General features: G+C 41.7%; 1 protein-coding gene across 1 annotated transcript; it reads right to left on the minus strand.

Moving 5' to 3' along the window:
* Window positions 1-1,163: 1,163 nt before the first annotated feature.
* LOC147022608 (uncharacterized) lies at window positions 1,164-10,050 on the minus strand. Its single transcript, XM_085887168.1, has 7 exons — window positions 10,015-10,050; window positions 9,478-9,765; window positions 8,359-8,563; window positions 7,391-7,533; window positions 5,860-5,941; window positions 4,100-4,212; window positions 1,164-1,775 (listed from the first exon to the last, which is right to left on the minus strand). Exons 1-5 carry the CDS (start codon window positions 10,048-10,050, stop codon window positions 5,861-5,863), a joined length of 753 nt encoding a protein of 250 aa, XP_085743294.1. The 3' UTR covers window positions 1,164-1,775; window positions 4,100-4,212; window position 5,860.
* Between the last annotated feature and the right edge of the window lie 780 nt (window positions 10,051-10,830).

Below are 10,830 nucleotides of genomic sequence, written 5' to 3' on the forward strand. Positions count from 1 at the left end.
GTGTGTGTGTGTGTGTGTGTGTGTGTGTGTGTGTGTGTGTGTGTGTGTGTGTGTGTGTGTGTGTGTGTGTGTGTGTGTGTGTGTGTGTGTGTGTGTGTGTGTGTCCTCCAGAACTCCAAAATCAGGAAACCGAGCAGTCTGAAACTTTGCATGTGTACGAAGGGAACTCCAAGGGAGTGCATGAATTAATTTAAACACCCCTTTTTGGGGGCAGAGTTGGGGGGGAGGGATGGGGAGACAGGGTGAGGGGAAGGAGGGGGAATGTGTGTCGAGGAGGGCCTTTGAAATAATGAAATATTGTTGCCTCCAAATGTAATCACTCCAATAAATTGGGATGTCAGTGTTTGATCAATTGTCTTATTGGATATTTGTACAATCATCAATATTTGTTGCTCTGATCAATATGCAAGGCATGTTATTCAATACATGAGCCTCATTCTATGATGAATATCAAGGGAAAAGAAACGTGGTGGTGCGCTTTTTTACAATGCAATCAGAATTGCACATGTAAGTTCACTCAGTCAGAATACAGCTTGCCACAGGTGTGCGTGTGCGTGTGCGTGTGTGTGTGTGTCTATTGGGGGGGGGGGGATGCATAATGTATGAGCTCTCTCTTAACCGACTCGACAAGGGTACATAAAACCCATGTCTTTGCAAAGGTTTTTGTCCAAGAGTTCCGGGAATCTCCCAAGTGGAGCCCGCTCCAGGTGGGAGAGGGTATTACAAGTCCCCACATTTTCCAGTTCAGTGAGGTATTTTGAATTGCATGTTTGAATAAGGATAATAACATAACCCCCCCCCCCCTGGCCGCTCCTTTGGGGAGCAGGTGCTTCCAGTACGAGCAAAAAGCACGCAAGATCATACCCTTCTTCCAAAGAATCTTTTTCCAGAAAGACAGCTTTTTGAGGCTCCCAGTTTCCAAGGCAGTTGGCATCTCCATAATCACTAAACGTATCACCTGTGTACGCAGGCACGCACGCACGCACGCACGCACGCAACCTCCTATTGGGATATACATTTTAAAAAAACATGTCACAACAGCTGTACACATACAATATGTAGAGTAATCCACTGGCACATGTGCAAAAATTTCAATATCCCAGTTCCACAAAACTCATGGAAATGTGAACCAACAGCAATCATTGAAAACAAGGATACTCACGTGTGACCTGATGGTTCGATCCAGTGTGAACATAGAAAATAAAGCACTGTAACCGGACATTGTACTCAGATACAAAAAGGAAAAGCAGGCATTGTTAATTGAGGTTTCAGAAGCAGTCGTAATTGGAGCAATGGGAATGATAAATAAGAACTTCATGGAGATCCTGCAAACCATCCCTGGGAAAATTACCACAAATGAACTATAGTAGCAGGCTTTCCAAGGTTCCGAGACTATCCTGAAAAGAGCCCTCAGAACAAAACTCCAACACAACTTAACAATTTTGACCATGAATCACGATCCTTCATCAAAACGAAGGTGGATACCTCGAGTCCTGGGAGGACTCTGTTCCACCTTCTGAAACCCTAATAATGGAGATAACAATCAACGATAAACATACACACATGTTCAGCATTTTATACACACACACAACCACATCTCTCACTCTCTCAAACCCAGCCCCCGTAGCTTCCCCTTCAAGCACTTACCTGTGAGCATCGCAAGTACACATTTTTCTGGTCTCAATTGTTACCTGGTTTGACACAGGCTCTGATATCAAAGGTCAACTGACAGAGATGGATGGAATTCTGTGGCAAAGAAGAACAAGGATGGAATTCTGTGGGAAAGACAGGGAGGAAGATATTGGAGGAAATGCAAATGACTGATGCAGGAGGCCATTTTGTCCATCATGCCTGCACTTTCTCAACACATCATCAATTGAATCTACAAGCCCATTTGTTCAACAACATAGCAGGAGCATTTGAAGCAGTCTTCGGATTAATACTGGAACAGTGGCACACATCAGCACATCAAGGTGTCACTTTTATTTTACTTATTTTGTTTTGATGGGTGGAGAGGTATGAACGAACACTGGACAGTACACTCAACTTTCAGAGAAGATGCTCTCATGAACATAACAATAACTCCACATGTATACAATCAACCAATCACCAATCGAAACAATGTCAACGTACTCCTCCATTCTTTTTCCCTATTATACCGAGAGTTGCCTTGTAGTCCTGTGCCATCCGACAATTTCTCCCATCATGAAACTATGTCTCAGGAACAACTAATGTACACCCTCCTAATCACTGTATCCGAGAGAGCTTCAAGTTCCTCCATTGTATCAATAAGACTTAAACCCCTGCCGCGAGCAATTCAAACGAACAGTCTTCATGTCTCTGAGGACCTGTTTACATGGTGCAGCAGTTGAGGGAGAGAAATATCCATCACTGTTGTGGTTTTGGGATATCCTGGGGAGTTCCATCCAACACATGCAGGAACTCTGGAGTTGAGATGTTTCAGTCGTATTCTGTTTTGATAGATTACCTCTCGCCTCGTATCAGTGGACAGGGAAATACATTGTGTTTGTGGATCAGGTTTGAATTCCCATTGTAACTCTTTACTCAATATTTTCTATTCTTATATCCCTTCTTATCTCCACCCGTCTCTGTTAATTGCTCTCCTTCCCTGCAGCTCTTTACGATGCATCAAAACACAAAACCAACATAACATCACAATCACATTTCATTACAAATCCAACAGCCATCGGAATAAAGTGGTGCGGACCAGTGGGTGCGAACCTCTTCAACGGGAGAAAGCATCTGAACAAAGCACCACGGATGGGCGGGTCTGTCGTCGACTCCGGCACAGATCCAGGAGCACAGCCAACGGCAGCTGCCTGGCAATATTGGCGCTTCAACCAGGAGGCTGCAAGAGGGCTGCCTGTTCCCAAACGGTGCCCCAAGCAAGACCTTGACAAGTCCAAACATTCCAGAGCTCACAGCCGTGTTGCGATCAAGGAATCTCAAGAGTCAGAGAAGTCATCAAAGAGCAAGCCAGGTGAACCTGAGCGTCTGTGAAGATGGGATCTGCTGGAAGCGAACGTGTGAGCCATGGAAGGTGCGCTGACAAGCTGCGGAGTTCCACACCCTGGACAGACCGTCTATTACAAACTGATTTGCACGATCTTTCTCTTGCTTTCCCCAATTAAAATAATTTACTTGGATTGCAAAAAGAAGCCCTGAATGACTTCCCCTCGACTCGTTCAAAGCAGGGGAACTGATACGCCTTCACGATTTCCTCCAAGCATGACAAGATATTCACTGCATTTCTCCCTGTGCGGCACATTACACAATCACCCTCTCTTCTTGGCCCCCCCTCCCCTGTTCATGGAGACCAAGTAAGCCCACAGGCTTGTGTCAGGTGATTGAGGGGTCGCCAACAAGCCCTGCCTTCTGTGTCTCTCCATCACCCTTACTTATCTAATTTCCCGGAGTGAATGAGACACCGATATCAGTCTCCACAATGAGGTGATTATCTGAGGGGCTTGCATGTTTCAGGGGAAAGAGACTCTTTTGTGACACTTAATTGCAAGCAAATACGTGCTATTTATTTGACGAAACAATTTGTTTCTCACCTGCTCGATTGCCTCTCTCCATTGATGAGACACGAGTGTGCAAATAGAGGATGGGTGTTTTACCCCATGGTTTCATTACGCTCGTGACTCGGGCTAGACGTTAGTCAGCATTCCAAGTGACAGTATCGCTCGGCCACACTGATTGGAGAGGAGTGGGGCATGGAGAGGCACAGGCCTTATCTGGGGAACCGATTGGCTGGTAAGGTAATGCGGGATCTAGACTCGAGGAGCCTGCTTAAATAGATCGTCTCAGATGACATCTGTGGTTGCTTAGCAACTCGTCATGCCGCGGACTGGTCTGCAGCCCAACGGCTTCAGGGTGAAAGAGTGAGAAGCGGGTCCAAGTAGCCTCTCGGAGTGGTCCCAAGTGGCTTCCCGAGGAGGGGGGAGGGGGTGACTGGTCAGAGTTTACAATTGTAATGGTCGAACACACCATGTGTGACACTGTTAGTTCACTCAGCCAATTGATTAACTGCCGTGTCGTCAAAACCACGGTTCCCCCTGTGCATCACTTAACTCACCGGCATTGTAAACTGACATGGAGCGTTAAGATCCGGCCAGAGTTGAAGGTTGCAGATGATGTCCGTGGTCTCTCGAGACAAGCCGTCCTCTTGGAGTTATCCAGTGTTGACATCTGTGACAATACTTTGGAGATGTACTCACATTCTAATTGGACATACTTTCTATAAACTCACATTTTAATTGTACATACTTTATACACATACTCACATTCTAAATGTACATACTTTATAGAAACTCACATTTTAATTATACAAACTTAAAATACATACTCACATTTTAAATGTACATACTTCATAGAAACTCACATTTTAATTGTACATACTTTATACACATACTCACATTCTAAATGTACATACTTTATAGAAACTCACATTTTAATTATACAAACTTAAAATACATACTCACATTTTAAATGTACATACTTTATAGAAACTCACATTTTAATGATACAAACTTTATACACATACTCACATTCTAAATGTACATACTTTATAGAAACTCACATTTTAATGATACAAACTTTTTCACATACTCACATTCTAAATGTACATACTTTATAGAAACTCACATTTTAATGATACAAACTTTATATACATACTCACATTTTAAATGTACATACTTTATAGAAACTCACATTTTAATGATACAAACTTTATATACATACTCACATTCTAAATGTACATACTTTATAGAAACTCACATTTTAATTATACAAACTTTATATACATACTCACATTCTAAATGTACATACTTTATAGAAACTCACATTTTAATTATACAAACTTTATATACATACTCACATTCTAAATGTACATACTTTATAGAAACTCACATTTTAATTATACAAACTTAAAATACATACTCACATTTTAAATGTACATACTTTATAGAAACTCACATTTTAATGATACAAACTTTTTCACATACTCACATTCTAAATGTACATACTTTATAGAAACTCACATTTTAATTATACAAACTTTATATACATATTCACATTCTAAATGTACATACTTTATAGAAACTCACATTTTAATGATACAAACTTTATATACATACTCGCATTCTAAATGTACATACTTTATAGAAACTCACATTTTAATTATACAAACTTTATATACATACTCACATTCTAAATGTACATACTTTATAGAAACTCACATTTTAATGATACAAACTTAAAATACAAACTCACATTTTAATTATACAAACTTTATATACATACTCACATTCTAAATGTACATACTTCATAGAAACTAACATTTTAATGATACAAACTTAAAATACAAACTCACATTTTAAATGTACATACTTTATAGAAACTCACATTTTAATTATACAAACTTAAAATACATACTCACATTCAAATTGTACATACTTTATAGACGTACTCTCATTCTAATTGAACATACTTTATGGACGGACTGGTTGAAAAATAATAATAATAATAATAATAACAATAATAATAATAATAATAACAACAACAACAGAACATGTATTCTTTCCGACTACGAGATGACATTTTTGTCCTGCATCAGCACTTTTTCTGTGGACAAACAGACAAACAAACCCAAATGCAACATCCTCTCCTCTGGCAAGGGTAATAATAACAATTCACAAATACCTTCCATTGCTCCAGCTTGCTATTTAAATACTCAGACATGAAACATTTACACTCATTCTCACGTGTCACATCGTGAAGAAAAAAAATCCATGCAATTTAGAATAATCAAAAAAAAAAAAAAGAGTAAAAACGTACCTCATGCAAGATAAAATGATGTTACATTTTCCTTGCATTCACCAGCATTTGCTCCCTGTGGTCCCCGTCTTGTGAGAGCCCGCTGTGGGTGAAAAGACAAATGAGAGTGGATATGTGAGATGGAATCTCGGAGAAAATGCATCGACGAGGATTGAGGAATTATTTTTTGAGCATTTTAATGAACATCCGGTTCTTTCCTCATCCGGTGGTCTCAGCACCGAGTAACAATTGATATGGCTGTTCGATGGTTTTCTGTCATCAGTCTCAAAGGGCAAGGTCTTTATTCACAGCCTAAAGGAGTATGGATCTCCACTGTGGGTTACCCCCCCCCTACTCCCTTTCTTCCACACCATCTTCCACATTTTGGATGCTGTAGCCTTGTGGAGGTCAATGCCCTAAGGATCATTGGTACCTCTTAGCAGGAAGTCAAGGCAAACGTCTCTCCCTTTTCCCATTATAAACCAGTTAGATACCTGAATATTATCTTCTGTCTTGGCTTTTGTCTGGTTATCATCACCTTTTCTCTGCAAGGCTCACTCTACTTCTATGTAGTGGTTCCCTTCTTTAGAGTCCTTTAAAGTAGCTGGGAACACTATGTCAGGTCATTCATTGGCCACACTTGCAATGTTTTCTTTTCCTGCTCATGTCCCTGTCCAAACTTGACTTCATGTCCATCATCGAACTGACTTTTATGTCTCTCCAAATGAGGTCTCAGCAAGAGTTGAGGAAAACGAATGTTTAACACCCGACTGCAAAACATTTTGTAACATTCAAACCCGTTTCCTTTGATGCAGTGTTCTTCTGCGGTCGTTTAAAATGTACGGAATCGATGTCGCACAAAAAGTACACAGTGGAAAGCTTTGTTAGGCTTTAATGCACACCTGGAATGGGCAACCACCTCGTTCACACCACAGACTATTCCATTCCAAGGGGTTAGGTGTTCTGATTTGTTCGGACAGCTAACCGTTTCTTCTTCCTCATGTGCTGCAGGAGTTGTGATTGGGTATTCTGTTCCGAAGGAGTTTCTTGGAATCCCAACAAATTTTGTGGTTCCACAGCATGAAGCTCGCTGCTGTGGTCCTTCATTTAGTTGTATACCAATTTAAGCTTTTGCATTCTGTCCAGACTACTTCACAGAACAATTCACACCTTTGGACAACAGGTGCACGAATATAATATGACTGCACACCATTTCCGTTCAACCTGTGTATTCTGAACAAAGCACAAAAACTCTTGGGCAAACCACATTTCAAAGTTGGCCTCCAAAGCCACTCACCTTCCTTGGCATACCTGAAATCCTATCCTCATGGTGAACCTCAGGGGCAACTCAAATAATTTGTTTCATCTATATAATGAGCATTGTCTGTCCTGTGTTTGCTTATTTATCTCCCCAATAATATGTACACCTCACAGTGTGATTTTCTACTTTCCTCAACAAATAAATTGTAAACTCAATCAGCAAACATCTTCCTACATCAAATATCTTGTCCAAAATAAATTTGTAACATTTTCCTTTCTCATGGTGACTTACCTTGAGAACATAGCACCGATATGCGACACGCGTATGAAGGTCATGCGTGTATCCCCCTCCAAGTTGCTGTGTCGCTTGCATGACATTGCGGTACTGAGCGAAGTACTCGTCGGGGAAACTTGTTCGAGCTTCGCTGTCGAGGTCTGAAGTGGGAAACAGGTATCAATAAAGGAAGGTAAGAGACAGCGTATCATGACACAAATGTTCTCTCAATATGATTTTTGGCAAAACCTAAGTGCTTGTGAAGTACAAGTAAATGATAGTAAATAACACTGGGGAAAAACAAAGAACTGGGGAAACATTAATTTGAAACACACCGCTGGGAATAGTCCGAATATGACGAGGTACCCTCACAAAAGTGTACTGAATAGTCCGTTCGTCCAATGCTGTTATGCAGTGTTCTAATTGTGTGTGTGTGTGTGTGTGTGTGTGTGTGTGTGTGTGTGTGTGTGTGTGTGTGTGTGTGTGTGTGTGTGTGTGTGTGTCCATCCGTCACTTCATTATAAATGGTTCCTGTTGTCAAAGAATAATAAAAGTTGCGCTGTTGGAAAGCGAATAATCTATTTCCTTGGAACACAATTTTGTATCTGTTTAATTATTAAAATGTCTGTTTTGAAAGCCCGTCTTTCCGTGAGTGAAGAAGAAGCAGGACTTGGAACTTTAAAAGTGTGGTTCCAACAGTAAGATGGTCGGAACCCTTTAGAGTAAAGGGTGACGGACACGGAAGGAGCACACAAACAACACAAGAACTTCCACTAAATCTTATAAAAGATACTTTTTTTTGCTTTTCACTTCTTTTTACATCTTCATGGACATTCGCAGATAAACTGCAATATGTTTGTGAAATACAACATGCCGTCTCCTGATTCAACCCATCAGCAAAGCGACGGGGGAGGCACCGCCTTGTCATGATAAAAATAAGGAACATATTAAACAGTTATTGATAATCGTCCATCCCTGATGGTTACCTCGGCAGAACGTCTCCTGTGTGATGAGTGTTCGACAAAGCGCACAGCGGACCAGGTTGTTATGACGGTGCAGTCCTTGTAGGCACGACGCACAGAAAACGTGCTCACAAGGATGGAACCTGTGCGGCCCAACTGCAATGGTGAGGCAAACAGGACAGGTGAGACGCTCCAGGTGCTCCTCTTCATCCGTTGGGTTCGATTCCACCTGCAATCACAACATGAACAAATCACTCCTGGTCGTTGAACACTTCAGTGGAAATATATTATTTTTCTTATGAAGAAACATTAAAAATTAATCGCACGAGCATCGATATTCAGAATTGGTGATACGTGACCAAACGTGTCCCATTCAGGTGTTTCATGCGAAGGTGAATTGAGAGTTTTTCAAAGGGAAGCAGGTAAATAAAGAAAAGGGAATGATCAACAGGTGTGAGAAGTGTGGAGAAGAAATGGAGGAGTTGGAGAGGAGGTGGTGGAGGTAATAAGAGGGAAAGATCTACACAAGGTATACCTTTGACCACCACCTAGATAAGATTGTTCAATGTTGACATGGATTTCCACAATTTCATGGTCGTCCTCGACAGAAAAAGTTTCTCGATTTAAAAACAATTTCTTTCATTCATGAAGGGTTGAAAAGATCGAGCATGACAACAACGTTCGATCTCTTTAACCGATTTTTTTTCACGAGTTCAACACGTGATCTTGAATCCAAATACCAAAGTGTAAGGTTTTTCCAAATCCATGAAAGGCTTGATAATCGTACCCTGGTCTAAAAAAAACCAAATTGGACGATCATACAAGGAGCTACCGCTTCCCCATAACCAACCCCTAATGACTTCAACCTCAAATAAACCGTGACCCCCGAACCTACACACACACACATACACATGTGGTGCTGGAAACACCAACAAACCTCCACTGGTTAAAAAAATAATAAAATCATTAACACACGGGGAACCTGGACCCAGCAGGAGGTCATTTGGCCCATCAAGCCTGTGTCATCTCCACATTCCCGAAAACCCCAGGACCGACCATCCCTCTGTAGTCAATATTATAATATCATTGTTTATTTTCTCTCTCTGTGGAGCCAAGTCCAAACATCGGAGGTGAGTTCAAGACCTTGTCGGTGGTTGGAGATTCCTCGTCCTCTGAGACATCGTGCCGGTGTTTTGTCGATCTCCTCAATGAACTAAACCATTTTCTTAACCCTCTGAAACATTTGTGTTTCTTTGTTGACGTGTTGTTGTTCTCGAGTTCCACATCAACGACACAATCTGGCACCTCGACCGCTTGGGATGCTTGAGGAGGTGGTGGTGGTTCTGTGGTGGAGAGCACGCCCCCATGGGAAGAAGAAGAAGAATCAGCAGCAGTAACTGCAATATTGCTTCGAAGTTCGACAACTTCGTTCTACGGGATTGGTAAGGAAGACACAAACATGTGATGAGTAAATGAAACATTCAAAATCAAAATGTCCATAAATAAACTAACAGGTTTATCCAAATGGTGAGAAATCCCACTCCCTCAGCATTGTACATGTGGCTTTTCGACAAAACTTCTCGTTTTCTTCAAGGGCTTCACGTTGTTGTCATTGTTGGGATTTATATGATTATTAATATTATTATTGTTGTTGTTGGAGGTCGTTTTTTAAATGTGTACCCATTGGTCAGACAGCTTATGGACCACACCCACCATTGTTCCCAGACGAAATGATATGGCTGTCATTTTGGTTTTCTGGTGGGATGAACACATTAGGTCAGTCGGCCTCTGCTGATTCGTGATTATACACCGTCTGGCTTTTGAACTGTCACTTCTGATGCAACTGTGACGAATCGGCTCGTTCTGTTGTAACTGTGACGAATCGGCTCGTTCTGATGTAACTGTGACGAATCGGCTCGTTTTGATGTAACTGTGACGAATCGGCTCGTTCTGTTGTAACTGTGACGAATCGGCTCGTTCGGATGTAACTGACGAATCGGCTCGTTCTGATGTAACTGTGACGAATCGGCTCGTTCTGATGTAATCGTGACGAATCGGCTCGTTCTGATGTAACTGTGACGAATCGGCTCGTTCTTATGTAATCGTGACGAATCGGCTCGTTCTGATGTAACTGACGAATCGGCTCGTTCTGATGTAACTGTGACGAATCGGCTTGTTCTGATGTAACTGTGACGAATCGGCTCGTTCTGATGTAACTGTGACGAATCGGCTCGTTCTGATGTAACTGTGACGAATCGGCTCGTTCTGATGTAACTGTGACGAATCGGCTCATTCTGATGGAACTGTGACGAATCGGCTCGTTCAGTTGCGACTGTGACGAATCGGCTCGTTCTGTTGCGACTGTGACGAATCGGCTGGTTCTGTTGTAACTGTGACGATTCGGCTCGTTCTGATGGAACTGTGACGAATCGGCTCGTTCAGTTGCAACTGTGACGAATCGGCTCGTTCTGTTGTAACTGTGACGATTCGGCTCGT

This window comes from Eptatretus burgeri, chromosome 7 (genome assembly GCF_056783735.1).
Source record: "Eptatretus burgeri isolate ZD-2024b chromosome 7, Ebu_testis_v1, whole genome shotgun sequence".
In the NCBI taxonomy this organism is placed as follows: domain Eukaryota; kingdom Metazoa; phylum Chordata; class Myxini; order Myxiniformes; family Myxinidae; genus Eptatretus; species Eptatretus burgeri.

Bases quoted from the DNA above. Each gene is read 5' to 3' on its own strand.
- LOC147022608 (XM_085887168.1), bottom strand. From the start codon at position 10,050: ATGGTGGGTGTGGTCCATAAGCTGTCTGACCAATGG. The intron at 8,564-9,477 runs GTCTTGAACTCA...TTGTGATTGCAG, and splicing joins AATCTCCAACCACCGACAAG to GTGGAATCGAACCCAACGGA. The intron at 7,534-8,358 runs GTAACCATCAGG...TTCCCACTTCAG, and splicing joins ACAGGAGACGTTCTGCCGAG to ACCTCGACAGCGAAGCTCGA.